The sequence below is a fragment of the Amblyomma americanum genome, chromosome 2, assembly GCF_052857255.1.
Source record: "Amblyomma americanum isolate KBUSLIRL-KWMA chromosome 2, ASM5285725v1, whole genome shotgun sequence".
NCBI lineage: Eukaryota > Metazoa > Arthropoda > Arachnida > Ixodida > Ixodidae > Amblyomma > Amblyomma americanum.
In genome coordinates, this window is record NC_135498.1 from 73,989,263 (window position 1) to 74,008,541 (window position 19,279).

The 19,279-nt window shown below is 46.7% G+C and overlaps 1 protein-coding gene across 1 annotated transcript; it reads right to left on the minus strand.

The window, feature by feature from the left end:
* Positions 1 to 7,845: 7,845 nt before the first annotated feature.
* Positions 7,846 to 11,041, minus strand: LOC144121382 (uncharacterized). The gene is made up of 3 exons (XM_077654578.1): positions 11,017 to 11,041; positions 8,185 to 9,421; positions 7,846 to 7,975 (listed from the first exon to the last, which is right to left on the minus strand). Coding segments are annotated over exons 1-3 (1,242 nt in total). The 5' UTR covers positions 11,020 to 11,041; the 3' UTR covers positions 7,846 to 7,973.
* Between the last annotated feature and the right edge of the window lie 8,238 nt (positions 11,042 to 19,279).

Here is a 19,279-nt window from a genome sequence, read left to right on the forward strand (position 1 = left end):
GGAAAATGATGATACCCTAGCGACATATACCCCGCAAAAACTGGCTGTTGTTGCGCCGCCCGAGTACGCCGATTCGACCACGGCCGCGGGGCCGCGTTTCCATGAAGGCAAAACGCTAGGCACCTATGTACCGAGCGTTTTCAGTTGACGTTAAAGAATCCCAGATGGTCTAAATTCTTCCGGAGCCCTTCTCAATGGCGTCCCTCGTAACTCATGTTGCGTTTGAAGGTTACATACCCAGTAATTCTCTGGATAAAGCATTTTTGAGCAGGAAACCGTTAATGATCGCAACAATCAAAATATCCGCCGATCACCAGACAGCAGCCTTGCATATTTTGTGCTATCCACGTTTTTGCTTTCGTCAAAAGCGTTCCCCATTGATTTTTTATAGCGGTCTTAACTGTTCGATGCGACCGCTGGAAACACTTTAAAAGAAAGATTTTGCTACATAGCAAGTAAATGGACCCTTACCCTCAATATTTCCTTACCAGTGTCTTACAATATTCCAATTTTCAAAACTTTTCCCGAGAAAGCTGGACTTCAAACAAAATAAAGAATACCAAAATCGATAAAACAAAAATCTCTTCCCTTTTCTTGCGTGATGCAGCACCGCGAACATGAGCGTTCTAAGGTGCCTCATGGCCAGTGTCTGCTCGACTTCTCATCGAGGTGCCCTATAGTGTATTCGGCAGTTACGCCAGCAGCTCTCGACATGGGGCAGGCACCGCTCCCGAAGAGTAAATATACTGACTGTAAAGGTGAAGTTGTGGCTTCAGACGATGCAATTATGTAGGTAGTGCAAGAGCGCCGCTATGATTGAACTCTTGGTCGTTGTGAGGTGCTGGTTCCCTGAAGCAGACTTTCAAAATGAAGGAGGTAATGTCTAAAGAATGCTAGATATGCGAGAATAACATTTACTGGGGCTAACGGAAGCTCATAAATGTGAACGCGCAGTGTTGAAATGCATGAAGTGTAAAGCACACATTTTTGTATATGCAAGACCCACTGGCTTTATGGTTCCTTATATCGCAAGCAGAGTGACTTAAGTACTAGGCGCGGGCTTTTGTCCTATCGTTCTATCAGTTTCGAACTAGCACACTAGCTGCTCCGCCACTAAAGTGAACGTTGTATCACGGTTTTATAACATGAAGTATGTCAAAAGAACCCTCAATTTGGGGCGAAACGACGTTCGAATTTCCGCGCAGCATCAATTGAAGCACAAGAAAACTCGTAACATAAGAGTGAGTGACTGAACTGTAAAAAAAAAACCTATACAGAACTTCACACTCGTGCCTTTTCAATGCAGCCTCACTGATGGTTCACTGGATATGGCACTAGGCTGCTGACCCTAAAGACGTGCGTTCGATTCCTGCCGCCGCGGTCGACTTTCGATGGAGGCGGAAATCTAGAGCCTCTTGTATTGTGCGTTTTCAGTGCACGTTGAAGAACCCCAGGTGGTCGAAACTTCCGGTGCCCTTCACTACGGCGTCCCTCATAGCCCGAGTCGCTTTGGGACGTTGAACTCCCATAAACCAAACCAAACCTTTGCGTGCGTAGCTTGCGTAGAGGGAACTGCGTGCGGTACGCGCTACCGTCCGCAGCGCGAAATTAAAAAATGACGATATCATTAAAATGGCCAACCAACAAAAACTACAGCATTAAAGCAGTAAATAACGTGCATGACATCTTTTTGCCTGAAGCCGAGCACTTTTAGGTGTAATACTAAGCGCAAAATGTTGCAACAGTGGTTAGAATCTTCTTTGAGGAGACGCATGCAGCCAAGTACGGTGATGCAAATAGCGGCTTGGTTGGATTCTCTGCGGAGCATGTTGTGGTTACTTTTGCGATTACCGCGATTTTGTGTTGAACAGAAGGAATTCATGGCTCGAAATTAAAGGCAGCGGTTGGGGGCCGGCTCATCCGAACATCCGCGTGCAAACATTCGAATGACGCTGAGTTATGCTATAATTTGTGTACCTTTCCTAACGCTGGTAAGTTCGATGACTGGAATGTATGCATGCTTTATGTTGGGTTAGCACCCCGATTGCAGAAGGATAACAAAAATGTTGCCTCCGATAACAGGATGCCGCCGCGGCTGGTATTCGGCCCCTACTTTTTCTGCTCAGCTGCCGAACACCAAAGCCAATCACCCACCGTGGAAGTTAGTGTCTGGAATAAAATATATTAAAATCAGAAACGCTTGACGCAGTTTTATATTGGTTATTACCAAGACAGTGACTGTCGGCTAGTTGGCTTGTGTAGTAACAGCAATGCTTTTTTTTACAAAAGTACAAAATGCAACGAAAACATGATGCCCGCCTCAGCAATTCATGTCTGACGTCTCAATGACCCTAGCTACGGCTAAAGGAAATAAAAAGACAACCGCAAGATGAAAAGAATAAGTATAGAGAGAAGTGACAAGGAGAAAGGGCAACGCAGAGCTTTGTGCACTGTTTGCAAAAATACAAAAAGTGCGCCGCTCGAGCGCGAGTGCCCAGGCACACTCCGAATTTTAGGTGCGCTCGAGCGACCGATGTAGGTATCTACAAGTATTTTCCATGATCACTCGTGCGCTATCCAAGCAAACTTCTCCGTACATCGTCCGTGCGCTTGTTAAGGCGGTTTAGAGTGAGAGCTCTGCTAGGTGTCGCTGCTGATCCTTGAACTTGTCTCAAATGTACAACCATAAATGACCGTGCCCCACACGGCGAGGTCATTTATCTCTGGTGACCTCCAAATTTTGCCTGTTGCATTTTCAAATTTTGGCCCGGGCCATCCCCGAAATTTGACCTTGGTCAATTTGGACCAAAATTGATGTCCAACAAAAAATGATCACGCCCGACAAGAAGGCAACCTCTAAGTTTGGCCTGGGCCGTTCCGAGAATTTGACCTTAAATATCTTGGAATGCTTTTGCACTATACAGGTTTAACCAAGTTAAAAACACTGGAGTTTACCATTTCTACCAAAGGTGCACCATGGTGCCTCATAACCACCATGGTGGCTTGCCCTTTGAGCCTTGCCATATGACCATTGAGCTAGACTTTGATCTTGGCCTTGACATTTTACATTGCACCTTATATTAGTTTCGTCGTGGTGGTGCTTCCGACAGGTCACGTGATGGGACGTCAACGCATGGCGCCTATATAAACACCGCGTAGACGCGCTTTCCCATCTCCCATGCATGAAGAGTAGTGGGGACCGTAAGAGTAGCCGTGCCTGAACTAACGCTCGGCTTTTATGTATAACCGTGGTTACAGCTTGCATAATCTTTTCAATGTCATCTTTATTTCGAGAGATCGGTACGCGTGTGGTCCTGCCCTGCGTTTTGTGCAACTATATTCGGCGCTACGGTTCAGTCGCTACTACATATCGCGCTGAGCACATATCTAATAGACCCTGTTGCGAACGCAGGTGCTACCTCGAACTCGAGCTCCGTTGGGTAGCGTGTCCGAACCTTCGGGCTGAGAAAAGATGGAACTTGAAGTTCGGAAAAACGAAAAAAAGCTGTTTCACTGGCACTTAGATGAAACTTTTTACAAAATTAAGAAAGAGCAAGCAGTCAAAAATTAAAAGTTCATGCGTCGTTCGAATGGATGAGCCTTGTCGCCAGGGCCCAGAGCGCTCGTTCTCACACGGCACGCTCCTTAAATTTCCTAAGGACCACCCCTTCACCAGGCGGGGGCCAATACAACACGTGACACATTTCTTCAAGATGGCAAAAGTTGGACAGCACGTAGCAAGTGGAGGCACCTGTGCGAATGGGCGAGAAGAAATCACAAGTCCGCTGCTCTTTTCTACACACGTGCAAGCGTTCAAAGCGGCGCACAGGTGAATCGTGCGGCGCTGCGCTCCACAGCTGCGGCAAGCTCTCTCCGATTCGGGCCCGCTCCTGTCGGACACGATTAATTACTTGACTTGACGTCCTTTTATTCGTCGTCGTCGCTGCCCCAGGGGTCCTGCTCCGGGAACCAGTCACAGGGGAAGGTCATTGCCACTGAGCCCAGCCTGATAAAAATTCAACAGGCTCTTTCCCAGCGAGTGATCTTTTTTTGTGCGGTCGTCGGCCACGTGACGCTGTCGATATTGCCGCTGCTGTAGCCGCTACCGTGGTCTTCCCGGTCGATGGAATCTGCGCATTAATCTACTCCGCCTGGAGTGCATCCCGTTCATTACAACCCCAAGGCCATTTTAGCATGAATGCTGGATTTTAGAGGAACAACCCTGCCTGATTGTGCAAGTGATGCCAGCTCAGGCTGGACTGGTGGCTCCATCTACCGAGACTACAATGAACTATAGCTCCAGCTATGCTGATGGATATAGAAGGAACTGCCCGCCCGTTCAAACGGTTTTGGACGTATTGAACTGCATTTTTTAAGCGTTTGGGTTTAGAGAAGCCTGTAGTGTACGTTAAAAATTATTCTTTAAGAGTAAGCCTATTATTCCTCAAACTGTATGTTTGCTTTTCTCCACGCTCTACAACTTCTAAAGAAACACTGAGAAGAAACAATGTTGACATGTTGTCACCACTTCGCGCACTTTTGCGTGCGCTCGCAGACACCCTTAGAGCGTGTGGGGGTAGCGGCCTCGGTCACACAGGAGATGCCCTCGACTCGGCGTGGCAAACTCAGCTGGAGACCAACTACCAAGTGACAAGGGGTTGGTTGTTTGGTGCCCAGCTTTCGCCGGTCGCAAGCCAGAGAATGGGTGGGAGCCAAAGGTTCACAAAAAAAAACAAATTTTTTACAGCGAAGAGCCGATACAAAGGATTGCAGTATTACTCGTACGAGCACATACAAAGTGATTCATCAAGACCATGCAACGCGTGCAAGGTAACACTTAAGAGATAACAATTCAACAAAATCTTTGCACCTAAAGTGCACTAACACCGGGAGAGACAAACAAACAAAACACAATTTGTTCACCGGGCACTGCGACAGTCCGACTTCAGGAGCACGACGGGCCGATCCGCAGACTGGCGCACGTTGTCTCGCTGGCCTAGGCTGTGCGAGTGGTGTTCTCCCGGTAGTCGAGCGGGCGCGCTTCTTGGAAGCTTGAACTGCGGCTCGGGCTAAGAGTCTGTCTGTCTGTCTGTCTGTCTGTCTGTCTGTCTGTCTGTCTGTCTGTCTGTCTGTCTGTCTGTCTGTCTGTCTGTCTGTCTGTCTGTCTGTTGCTGCCAGGAAGAAAGAAAGGAAAGTGCACAGGCCTGCTCACTAGCTCAAGCCGAGCCACAATCGCTACCACGTCCAGATAGAAGGAGAGTTGAAAGATAGGATAGAAAGGCAGGATAGTAAAGACGCGCTAAAGACAAGGCCGATCCCGGAGGAAGTGCAATACCGGGCCAACCGGTGGCGGGAGTGAAGCATCCTTCAAACTCTCTGCCACGGTTCCAAAAATAAGTCAACTTGGACCCGTTGGGCTAACAGACGGTGGTTGAAGCCCCTCATTTATAGGCGCGGAGCGCGTCTGTTTGTTCTTCGCACCAAGGCAGGCGCGCACATACACGCAGCTTTAACCGCACAAACTCCTTGTCCTTCTTGCGCCGGGCGCGCGACCACATTGGTCGAGCGCGGAAACCACCTTCTAGAACTATCTAGGTCATTCTCGGCACGCTGAGTCATCTGCGCCGGAGCGAAGGGGGAGAGAGTATCACTTTGGTGCGCAAAAAGTTACCCCCTTTCCGTCGACAACAAGCAAAAACTTCTCCAACATTCGAGAAAAAGCGACGCCGCGCGTGTATATGCTTACTTTGGCGCCGCTCGGGCGAGCTGATCGGAAAGTCACGCAACCCCCGGGGTTCCTTCCCCGCTGTATTTTTTTTTTGCCGCGCGCGGGCGCGATTGCTTAAGCGCAGGGACGGTTTTTTCAAAGATGCACCGAATTTTATGACACATGTATCGATAGATTACCGCGATCTAATCAAGATTAAATTACTATCAATTTAAAAAGTGGTATTAGGTAGAAAAGGCAACAAAAAGAAATGCTCGCGTCGTCATCATCAGCTGTTTACACTGCGATGTATCAGAACTGCTTCTTACCAGCGAACGCATGAGGCTAGGCTCACCACCTTTTATGAACCGTATTAAGCGAGTGTCTTTCAATCTGTGTGTAAGAATTTTAAATCCGGCACCTTCGGACCGCTACTTCAAATTTGATTACAGTCATCCCCTTGAGCATGAGACCTCCGTCGTCTCCAGTGTTTTGACGAGAGCCAAGACTATCTGCTCCTCTAAAGCGAAGAGATAACAGAGGTGAGGGTGTACGCCGATCTACGCAACGATGACTTCCCACAATGATTTGCCGCTGTCAGGCCCGGAGGACAGGGCGACCAGTTATCACCCAAGCACAGAAACTGACGAAAAAAGAAGGCGCCGACCAAAAGAAAAGATGTGATGACGTTTCGGCTCCCCCACGGGAGCCTTGTTCATTGTGAGCGTTGTGAACAAGGCTCCCGTGGGGGAGCCGAAACGTCATCCCATCTTTTCTTTTGGTCGGCGCCTTCTTCTTTCGTCATGTACCATCCCGACCAGACGGGTTTCCGTAAGACTCTAGACTTCAAGCACAGAAACTCTGTCGCATTGTGCTTCCGTACGTGAGGGATGCCAACGAGACACTTGCATGCATTCTACGGACACATGCATCTGCGTAGCCCACAAACCCGTTTCCATGGTCACCATTTTATACCGCGGCCAAAAGACCGCGTCAGCGGAGTAAAATAACTGGGTGCTATTCTGTGAAATTCCATATTCCGAGTTCCCAGTATCATACTTCAGCCAGACAAAACCCTTAATCGGAGAATCGGGCAACACAAAACTGACGTCCGGTCAACGAACACGGAACGCAACCACCTAGCTGAGCGCTCCGATCAAAAGGTCACCTTCGAAGAAGTGAACGTGTTAGCCGTGGAGAATAATTCCGTCAAGAGGCGTGACGTCGAATCGTGGCACATCCAGCTCACAAGTTTCCAGGGACACTCCACTCTGCATAGGAGAAAGCACTCCGACACCTAAGAACAATGGAGATACGAAGGCCACTCCCTGCTGTTCCTCTCTCATCTCTCAGTCGACACTGCAGAAGGGGCCGAGTGGGTCCAAAATGATGGGCTAATATGAATGTTGGTTGGCCCCGATATTCTCAACTTTTGTTCTTCAAACCCAATGAGGTGGACTTGTGTGGAATTCCCCGTTGATTATCTTTGGCACTAATTTTTACTAAAGCAAAAATTATAGTGATGTTCTATCTCGCTTAAAATTGTACCTTTCACAAAATTCTTATGTCAAAACTTTATTTTAGACAAAGAATTTCATGAGGGCCATTTAAATAGCGATCATATAGTGGACAATACCGTATGTGAATTTCATGCGAGGTAAATAACATAGTAGGTTCTTACTTGCCTTTAATGTGGATTTTATATCATATTAACCAAACAAACGATTATTACGTGCAAAGTAGGTACGCGCTAAAATCGTGTGTGCTTATGCACGCGCGGTACAACTCTTCCTGATGTTTTTGGAGATCCACTAGCAGCTCCGCGATGGTAATATGCAGTTCGCGGCGCTAGAGATTCATCCAACATAGTGGTATAAAGTGATATAGTGTAAACTCCTAGCCGGTGCACAGATGTTTAGGCTTGTGAGCCAACTGCATATGTCGAAGGAAAAGGCCTGATGACCGCAGAAGTGCCATGAAACGTCTTAGGCCAACGAAAGCACACCGCCGACCACGAGACAACTTTTATAATGTAGCTTCAATTTTTTTTGCATCCTCTGCTTAACATTCCGCCGGAGGCGTGCATGATAAACTCCACATAAAAAATAATGCTAAGAACTTTGAAACAAAGAGTAACATGAAATGGATAAAATACTTTGTTTTATTTCTTTTTCGGATCTTTCAGTCGAATTCTTTCTTGACATTATAGCCGACGACTTGCAATCTCGATACTGTGCATCTCATCCTGCCATTCAGGATAAGATATTTCTGAAAAGACAAAATATGATTTCATTAATGAGATGTCACCTTAAGTAATGCCGCTGGAGGGCACCAGCAAGAATTCAGAACTACCATGTTGAGTGTACCTTTCCGCGTCATATTCCACATTGAGACGAGCGCTCATAACGCCAAATACAATCTTTCTATTCTGATTAGCTCATTTGTCTTGAATGCTACATTAAATAAGGCAGACTTACACTTCTTCCTGCGCAGGAGGGTGGTGTAGTCGAAGGGAGTGCCAAGACCGTAGCCGTAGTTCAGGCCGTAGACACCAATGCCGTGTCCGAGAGCGTAGTGTCCAGCACCATAGCCTAGGGTGCCAACACCGTATCCATAGACCGGAGCAGCCTCGGCGAAGGTGGCCAGAGCTGGAGCTGCGTGGTGGACAGTGGTGGTGGCAACAGCTGGAGAGGTGGGCACAGTAGCGAGAGCTGGAGCAGCGTGGACGGTGGTCAGAGCTGGGGCAGCCTGGTAGGTGGTAGTGGCAAAGTTAGTCACCGCTGGAGCCGCGGCAACGGTGGCGACAGCAGGGGCAGCAGCCACAACTGGGGCGGCTTGGTGGAAGGTTGTCACGCGAGTAACAGCCGGGGCAGCTGCGACGGTGGCGACTGGGGCGGCAGCGTAAGTAGCTACCGCTGGAGCAGACTGGTAAACCTTGGTGACAGCTGGGGCAGCGGCAACGACTGGAGCAGCCTGAGTGTAAGTGGTCACACGGGACACAGCTGGGGCAGCAGCATAGGTGGCAACAGCTGGGGCAGAAGCATAGGTGGCAACAGCTGGGGCAGCAGCCACAACTGGAGCAGACTGGTACACTTTAGTGACGGCTGGGGCAGCAGCGACAACTGGAGCAGCCTGAGTGTAAGTGGTCACGCGGGACACAGTTGGGGCAGCAGCGTAGGTGGCAACAGCGGGGGCAGCAGCCACAACTGGAGTAGACTGGTACACCTTAGTGACAGCTGGGAAAGTGGCGACGACTGGGGCAGCCTGTGTGTAGGTGGTCACTCGGGACACAGCTGGAGCTGCAGCGTAGTTGGCAACAGCCGGGGCAGCAGCCACAACTAGAGCAGACTGGTACACCTTAGTGACAGCTGGGGCAGCGGCGACGACTGGAGCAGCCTGTGTGTAGGTGGTAACGCGGGACACAGCTGGGGCAGCAGCATAGGTGGCAACAGCTGGGGCAGCAGCCACGACTGGAGCAGACTGGTAGGTGGTGACGCGGGGCACAGCTGGGGCAGCAGCGACGGTAGCCACAGCTGGAGCAGCATGGTAGGAAGTAGAGACGGTCCCGGTGACTGCTGGAGCAGCAACGGCGACGCCGGCAGCTGGGGCGAAGCCGTAGTTCAGTCCGGCGATTCCGTGGCCGACAGTGTAAGAGTGGGGCAGGTAACCAGCGAAGGCGCTGGCTGCCACAGCCAGAAGGATCGATGCCCGGATCTGAAAGTAAAGACCAAAAACATTTCTGGTGTCCTGCTCGAACCTTCAGTACATGAGGTCTGATGTCATAGAAATAATCTGGACATGGAAATCAGTTTCTGCACGCCATCCACATCTTTTTTTATCCGCAGCTCAATTTAGTTCCCTTCTAATAGCAGGTGCTATCGACATGGTGTTTAGAAGCAATAGCAAGAGTCATCAGTATCCTTCCGGTTGGAATGGAAGTAAAACCGGATTTGTGTATTGTGAAGTGAGGTGACAAAGTTAACCCTCAAAATATTAAGGCCGCCATATGGTAGAAGTCACTCGACGTGACAGCATAATGAGAAGATGACTTCAATGAACACAACAGCACAAAAAATTATGAATATTAATTCCGAAACACCCTTCGCTCCATCACTGCGAAATGCGTTTGCAGTTGTTTTTGTGAATAGCGTGTAGCAGCACTCTCTAATTCTTGAAGGAAATGCTTTCAGATATAACCGATGCTACAACGAGGTCTCACATTCTCTATGGAGGAAAATGATTTAAGATTTGTAAGCATTTTATTCTTGCTTTCCTTTTTGCGACATAAAGGTGTTTGAATATTAATAATTTCCTTTACATGTTGTAGAGCATAGTGGAAATATTGCTGAAAGCTTCTGATTAATAGGTCATTCCAGCCTTATAATTCTCAGAACTGTGGAAGGCTCCTCACAGGAAGAGCAACTTTTATTTTATATACCGCGAGTCAGCGAAGAAGCCAGGGTTACTTGGAGAGCTTATGTAGATGATGAGCATGTAACGGCTGTTTTATGAAGTAGTATAAGCATAAGTAAGGACCATGCGCAATATGTTATAGTGAGAGAGACCCTACCTCGAGAATTAATCTCAAATGAGCTTGCACTGTTTCTCGTTATCAAAAACTCCTGAATGCGTCTGTTCTGCGCTCCATTTTCACGAAAAGTACATCGTAAAACCCCAACGCTACGTTTCCAAACACTCTGCGCCGTAAGGTTTTGTTTCAGTCTTAATAAGAAGATACGAAACGTTGTAAATAGCATGCAAACCATCTATTTATCGGCCAGCTTTCATCAAAGAATCTGCTACGTTAAGTCCGGCATCGCTAAGTAAAAATATTTCCGGAATACATTGTGAGTTCATTTCTCTAAAAATGTGTTTACTGCAGTCGCGAAACACCCAAAATTTAAAATGTGTATCCGGAAGTGCAAGATTGCGCGATAAAAAGGCTCAGTATTGTACATCGCTATTACGATATGCAACAGTGTTTTTAATGGAAATGAAACTAAAAGTCTACTGAAGATAAGTTTCATCTGTGATTCTTTTCGTATATGCTATTTAACCTAATATGCGGCCCGCCATATGAGTAAAAACCTGCTCAATCAACTTTTTGCAAGGCGCTCAAACCTCCCTTTTTCGTTCGGTCATCGTCTGCGTTCATCTTACAGAATAAACCTAATAAATAAATTTACCATCATCTACTACGGTAATACTAGAACTATTACTCAAAATTAAACAATTAGCTCGGAAACTGTTGTAGTCATTGCGAAGACGAAAATAGAGTCGTAAAATACGGCACTAAATTCCAGGTTTACCATGTTTGTAGAGTTGAGCTGTCGGTGTACCAGTAGCTGCTGACTTTCTGAGTGCGCAACGGCCCTTATATACTCCGCAGGGCGCTTTCGAGAAGACAATGACGACACGCGAGGAAGGCACGTACCTGACTCCGCCTTGTACGCTCTCGGGCGTCCGGTTCAGACTTGACCTGGCATGGTGAGAAGAACAATAATACTAAAGAAAAAGATTCTCGAATAATGTTTTCGTAAATTTCCTCGTAGCTAGAAAAACTCCTTTCCACTAAGAGCTACGCCGCCGCGATGGCTGTCTTCAGCCTTTTTGAGTTTCATCGCAGCGAGTGTGTGGGATCCTGCATCTGAATACGGAACACTGTATTCGCAAGCTCGATTTTCACTGCGACGCTCACCTGTATTCGTTGTTCTGCACACTGCGCGGATTATAACCGCTAAGTGCTTACAATATGTTGCCCAAAAGAGATGCCCACATTTTTCGCTTTCTGAAGAGATACCCCCGCATCACTTTCAGCAACAAAAGGAAAGAGGATGACGCGGTTCTTGCCGTAAGAAGCTTGAGTAAGCGATAGGCTTTCAGGTAATTAAGATAAAGTGATCTTACTGATGCACGTTTTCGTCAAGGGACAAGCACAGAATTTAGGGAAAGGCTATGCTTCATTACGCATGTAACAGGGGTCAGCACTTCACTCATTTTTTACCCTGCACGCGCACTGCTTCCAGTGTCAGCTTTTTTTTCCGCAGAACAGATGAGAGGATGATCAGGGGTAAAAATATCTTTCGAGGTTGCGGAGCCATTTTTAGAACATTCGGATCTCAAACATGCTACTGCTACCGAGATGCTGCTCCGTATGAAGCGAAAGGAGACCGCGTCCCCAAGACACCATGTCGCCAATCCGATGAGTGCAGTGAAAAGCGCTTTGTTTTCTCCTCTGTTTCTAGCTGTCTAGGGTACACTAAATAAGCACTAAATTTCGCGCCTTGTTTCGTAGCGTTTGTGTACACGTGGGTGTTGTGTTTCAAAAAGCATTCAAAAAGCCGCTTGGAAGAGCGCAATAGTAGACTACTGCCTAACACTACATTGTTTCCTTTCCACATGCGCTCACGTGCTTATTAACCTCCATCGCAAAGTGGCTACTTTTCATTTGGTTTCGTGTTGACATCCCAGTCCTTAACAACACCAGCTTGTTTATCCGAAGCTAGTTTTGAGCGAGAAACAATTAGGACTCCTGCGCGGTTTGTTAACGAAATAGGTGCCTTCAAGGCCACTTTTATTTAAACTCACTGTTTTGGATCAAAAACCTTGCTTGTTGTGAAAACGGCTGTCTCTTCATTATTGTCTGCTACGTATAGACAAGCGATATACTTTTAATTTTTTGACTATAAAGAAAATCCAACATTGCGAGGCCGTTATAAATACCAGACGAAATAAATGCCCATCAGTGACCTGCGGCATTTGCTGAAATATTCTTGACACGTGATATGACGACGTCATCTATGCTTTTCATTTGGCTTCACCGGCTCTAAAATATGTAGGGATATTGGCCGAGCTCTTTCTCACCGAGGTCTTAGCTTTCGAGCTGCAGCCCCTGGGGGGGGGGGGGGGGGGGGGGGGGAGCACAGAAGCTATTAGACAGACTGACGTAGCCAATGGCCTTCCCGGTACCGATAGCGCCCGGCAGGCAGCCTCCCTACGTTTATCTCATCGTTCAATCTCTGACAGTATGCCTCCATATTCTCCCCCTAATTATTTCTTTATCTCATCGCCGCTGTCGTTGTCTCATCTTTCTGTTCTGGCCGCTTTGGTCGGTGACCTTGGATGGGCTTCATCAAGGCAACTGCTTCAGGTGGACTGCGTATAAGGGATTACGCCGTCGGAAGGAGACAGCCAGGCCGCAACTGAAGGCACTCGGCACATTTTACTGGCTAGGGCAGTGTCTCGGCCGTAAAATTCTGCCTACTTCGACGCGTCCGGTTAAAGAAAGTAGACAGAGAAGGGCTTCAAGAGGGTTTGGCTTACACAGACCTGTCGCATGACGCAAAGTCCGCTCCTGAGCCCTTTTTCCTGCATGTGTGCTCGAGTCCGCTTTGAATGGCACTATATACCCTTGCACTAGCACTCCTCCACGGCATTTATTGCATAGAGCTAAAGACCTCAGAGCCAGTACAATGGGGATGCGTAGAGTAGACAGAATTGAGTGCAGCACTGGAAGGGGCAGCCATTTCAGCGATATGATAGGATGGTGACCGCGGCGGTGAGAATGAACATGCTACTTGAACCTTTTGACTGAAATGCTTCAGGTCATCAATAACATACGTAATCAACATAAGTCTGACTGCAGCCACTGCAGGGGAAGAGGCTCTACCATATCTTCCAAATTAACCCTGTCCTGTGCTAGCCGCAGCGATCTTATATGCTCGAAGTTCTTAATCTCAACCGCCCACCTAACTTTCTGCCGCCCCCTGCTACGCTTCCCTTGTCTTGGCAACCAGTCCGTTACCCCTAAAACCATCGGTTATCTTCGCATTACATGCCCTGCCCAAGCCCATTTCTTCTTGATTTCTATTAGGATGTCATTTAGCCGCGTTTGTTCCTATAACCACTCTGCCCTCTTCCTGTCCGTTAAAGTTATACCATTCAATTTCCTTTCCATAGCTGGCAGCGTTGTCCACAATTTAAATTGAGCCGGTTCCGTAAGCGCCCATTTCTTTGTCCCATGAGTGAGTAGCGATAAAATACAGCGGTTGTCCACGTTTCCCTTGAGAGATGCTGGTAAACTGCCATTCATAATCTGAGAAAAAATGCGAAGTGTGTTCCACCCTAACCTTATTATTTTAGTCATTTCACTCTCGTGATCAGATCCTGCAGTGACTACCTGCGCAAAGTAGATGTAGTCCTTTTTCTCTTCAAGCTCCTCACTAAGAATCATGACCTCTCGTTTTCTTATGAGTCTGCTGAACGTTGGTTTGGTTTCTTGCCTATTAATTTAAACCCTCCCTACAGCAATGCCCCTCATTGCCATTGATCTTGAAGAGCAAATCATTCATTGAGTTACTTTGCAATGCAATGTCATCAGCGAATCCGAGCTTACTATAGGTCTTCTTCATTAACCCTTATTTCCATCTGTTCCCAATCCAGACCTCTTAATGAATAGCATTGGCGAGATCGTGTCTCCCTGCCTGACGTCCTTCTTTATTGGAATTTGATTGCTGACATCTCGGAGGACTACGGTCGCTGTGGAGCCGTTACAGATATCTTCAGGTATTTTTTACATGAGCCTCATACACACCCAGACTCCGTATGGCCGCATGACCGCTCAGTTTTTGACTAAGTCGAAAGCTTTCTCGTAATTCAGCTTTCTCCACAGTAACTTCAAGTGCCATCCCAGAAGAATAGTCCAACGCATGACACACGCGTTTTCAGAAGCTCAGGTAATTTTTGCATTCCTGGTCTGTTCGTTTGCCCTGGTAAATTTATCAGTGTTAGACGAGGCAGTCGTCCGTGTCACAAAACATTTTTCTTGTTTTTTTTTTCTTTCATGCGTCTTTGTTATTTTTAACTCCAGGCGTTACGATTACTCTAGCATTATAGAAGTGGTACCGTTGGGGGGCATTATATATATAAGGTTCTTTTATTGAGGCAAATAACAGTATTTTAAAGCAACTGGGATGGTTCGTAAAAGATTTTGAGTACATGACCACAGCAGGCTTCTTAAAGTTGGTTCTCCTTCGTGCAACGAATAATTTTTCGTAGTAAAGACCAAAGAATTCTAAAAGGCCAAAAGAAGGAAGCCGAAATGCAGACTCGGCAGCGTGGCTGAAGGTGGTGCTTTGCACAAAAACTACCACATCACAAACTTATCGTCAAAGCTCTCGGGTAAACGTTAATGGGCGAAACTGTGACTGCACTTTATAATCAGCCTCATCAAATATTGAAACTGTCCAAGAATAAACGGCAGACTTCAGACGCAAAAATAAAACAGAAAGAGCACAAGTTAAAAAAATCCATTTTTTTGCCGTTCCGTGGTTAGGAGGAGGGGCAGTGTAAAACTTAAATAAAATGATCAATGAAAGATTAGGCAACTCGGGTATCACGCTCAGCTTTGGAACAAGACAGCGATTCTGTCGAACTGTTTTCTGAACTTTTGCAGATGTTTACCTGAGAAGAAAGAAATTCGACAACGTTTACACTACGTTACGCATAAGTGAGCGATATAAATTCATGTCATAAAGTTCATGTTTATAAGTTCATGTTATAAATTTTCCGACAATAATCAGCATGGCATAAACATTGTGATTTTTTGTTCATCATATGTTGGGGAGCACGCTTTTCGATGCTGTTGGGCAGTGCGCTTGCGGGAAGCTTCCCTAGAGCGCGTTCGCGGTGTTCAGCCCATCTAATGTTTGCGGCTCTCACTTCCCGGCGTTTTTTAAAGTGTTTGGCGGCGCCTCACGACCGCGCGTCCGACCCAACGACGATAAAGGTTTCACAAGGTGTGAGAATGCCTGGGTGAGTGTGGAGGAGGTGGTCAAGTGATTATTTGTGAGCGCTTTCTACCTAAAGAAGACGAACGGAGCGCGAGACACGAGCTGTAGCTCGTCACGTGATCACCGAAATGCGCCATGCTTAGCACGGTGGCGAAATGTGTCCCATAAACATCCCTCACAGTGAAAGCAAGCACCAGACGTCACCCTACTTTCGGCATTATCAGTGCACCGATTCCAGAAGCAAATTCAGCAGCGTTTGCTTGGGGGCTAGTTGTTTCGTGTTTCTTCCAATTGAAATTCCTTCCGTTCTGGAACACCACTTCCGGTCCGGTCACGTCAACTCCTTCCCTCCAGGAGAATACTCCGATCCGGTAACGTCCCTTCCCTCTAACTCATCACCGAATTTAGTTTTCGACCACAAATTTTCTTCACGATGAAGCTTCTAATGATACCGCATTAAAATACTATGATTTTCAATATTTTGCACTCATTAATCATTAAATTAAGGAGGTGAATGGACCCAGTTAAATTTTAATAGGTGGCAGAAACTAAATACGAAGCATCTGGGCAACCAATTTCAAGTTAATATATAATCATTAAATGACCTGTTATGATTTTAAATACTCATGATATCTGATGAGATGTCATACATAGCCCAAGCGTTTCTTTCAAGCACAAGTAGTCATCTAGTACAATACCAAAGCTGCTCTGGCTTCTCCTGGCTGATGGTGGAGAGTTCCCTGGGGCATTTACTATTGCTTATTAGTGAGTATTATTGCTCGTTTCGTTTTAAGGAACCAAAAAGGATTTATGATGCCCTTGAAGACCGCAGGTAAGAAACTCGCGGCACAGAAGCAAAACTTATGTGTGTGCTCAGGCGGCAGACGGACGATGAAGAAGATCTAACAGGATTCTGAAGGAGAACACGGTATCTTTGTAACATCGGTACTTGTAACATCGGCGGATTATCAACACCTCAGATCTTCTTGAAACAGGCAAGTTTGTCGATCTCGGCAGCTTGAAGTATCTCTGACGAGGCTGCGGTGCCGTATACCTCCTCTAAATTTCTATTTACACAGGTCGGGTTTGGCGCTTGCGCCCCTTTGTGCATTTTGCCATGAGCCTGAATTTATTGAGCATTTTTTGCTCTGTTGTCGCCGATACACCTCTTTGAGAAGAAGGTTGCTGGAGGAGCCCTTGCAGCCCCTTGGCCTTAGTTTAAGAAGCCCGCTCTTGCTATCATTTGGCGCCACCACATTCGGGTTCAGCCACAGATCTGTTTGTACCGCTGTTCTAAATCTCCTGCTAGAATCTCACCGACTGCCATGCTAAGGGTTGCAAAATTTTCTTTCCTCTCAATTATTACATTTCGGCTTAATAATTCTGTTCCATGTAGTTCCTCTCTATTATTATTATAATTGTTACTAATATTGAAGTAAAAACGTTCATCCTTTTTCTGTTCCTAAGGAAGAACCCTCCGGTGTTGCTTTCACGCGTGCTTTTCGTTTTAATTACCTGAATACAGGTGAATAGTCACCAGATTCTTGGCCGATCCCCCAGTGTTGTATGTGCCATCTTTTGACAGGCTAACAACAACAACGGTATCTTTCACGCGTTTGCGTTGCTGGGTTCCTCTGCTAAATTTCTACCTTCACAGAGCTGGTCTGGCGGTTTCCCCACTGTGCCCTTTTTGTGGCGAACCTGAGAAAATAGATCCCTTCCTGTTGTTATGCCGCCGCTTCTCTCATCTGAGGAAGCGACTTTTGCAAATTCCCTTTATCAATTGGGTATGCTTTCGTCCTCTGCGGTTGTTCTTTCCATTGGGGCTTCTTTGCTTGGACGAAGCAGCAGAAGTTTATTGCTGCTGTGCGAAATTTCCTTCAGGAAAGCAGCGACTCCCAGTCTGAGTTTTTTTTTCTTTTGTCTATTCACGCTCTCAGTCAGTGCGAAATTGAAACATTACATGCGTTGTATACTAATGTGCACATAAAGCCATTGTCCCGTCTTCGATCTCTAAGTTAACAGACCCCTGTCACTGTGTCATCCAATCTGTCAGCCTATACCGTATTACTACTCCTTTCCCCCTTCTAACCCTTCTAAACGCTTCTGTTTACAGCAATTCACCGCCTCTGGCTTAGCCACTCCCCCGTAGTGGGGATGCGCCATCTTTATTTGAGACCGACCGACCGACCGACCGACCGACCGACCGACCGACCAAGTGGGTCAACGAGGCAGACAGGGCTCTGGGTGACCAAATAACCTGTTTAGCTGTGACAGAGAATGCCGAATCCGGAAACCCGGAGACTCTTTGGTAAATTCTGTCCTACCAAACAGGATTCTGTATAGAACACATTCAAACTAAAGGGCGAATGTTGCTATTAACAGCTGAGGGATTTTCTTTACGACGCCGTTGACAACCGATACTTACCGCATACGACGCTTAACGTGAGTGCACTTCGTACTTTTGAGTAGGTTGTACATAATAACCCTCCTTTTCGGGTATTACCTTATTTTACGCGATTCTCGGACCCTGCACATATTTCTTCAAAAACTGGTTAAACCTGATTTCTCCGAGAAAACGAGTCTGCAATGTGATGCTTTTCTGATTTACAGAGCTGAAGACACCGCGAGAAAATTTGTGGACATACACTGCTTATTCCAGAGCGATCTCTACCGTCAACTAGGCGGTTTAAACCTCCTTGTGCGCTAGCTTTTATGAGTGGATGAAATTGAGCATGAGTTCTAAAAGGACGATTTATAAGCCACAGGTGAAAATATGACTACCATGAGGGCGCCTTGTCGGAGTTACTGTATGAAATGATAACAATACCATGATCCAAGTACCTTGCGCGTTTAAAGTCTTCGCAATGATGTTGAATGTTTTCGCACTGTGCAAGTAATGTCTTCCTCAGACGCTGTAGTGCTTCCTAGTAGACTAGTAACGTAGATAACTCAATATTTGTAACACAGTAGAAAAAACATTCTTCACCGGTAAGCAACTTTTTCCGCAATCTGCGATTTTCCATGTTCTTTCATGAAATACTGAGCAAAGAAAGGGGACTTCATGTCTAGCAGACAAGCAAGAATGAACTTAAAAAGCCCAAACTATGGAAGATAATACTAAATTATCCGCTTCTCATCCCGATTTCAGCTCGAAAAATATCACCCCATTTCTATTCCCTCGAATGCCGGTAAAAATAAAACCCAGAAGCAAAGCACCCCACCTGTACAGCAGTAGTGAAAAGTGTTTTTACGTGAGTGAGTTTGATCAAGTTGCATGATGAGACATGTGAGTGTAGGCCACCGTTAGACAAGCCGACTAGTTTTGTTTCGTTACCTGTTTACAGCTGCTATTCTTTTCAGTTATCGGTGTTAAATATTTTGCCTTTGTTCTCTTCCGTATACTAACTCCTATGAAGGCAAGTGGGGGACCCATCTGTGGACTTCACAGAAGTAACGTCGAGGGTTGAATTCAGGTATAGCCTCACAGTAGCTGCATACAAGTGAAGTTGTACCTTGACAGTGCTGTGGGGTAAGACCCGATCACGGAGAAAGAGAGGAGCGCCTCTCTGGCGCGACGCAATGCAATCGGCAGGCACGATTTCGCTCCTCGAACACACAGAGCGCGTCGAGGACTCATCTTTTCGCAGTACTCTATTCCGCCGCTGCGCTTTAGCCGCCAAAGCGGCTTTCTGCTACTTTCCCCCTTTCGCTATTCTCCTCATATACGGAGCCACATCGACTCTCCACCTGTTCGGGCTTCCTCAAAACGATTTGCTAT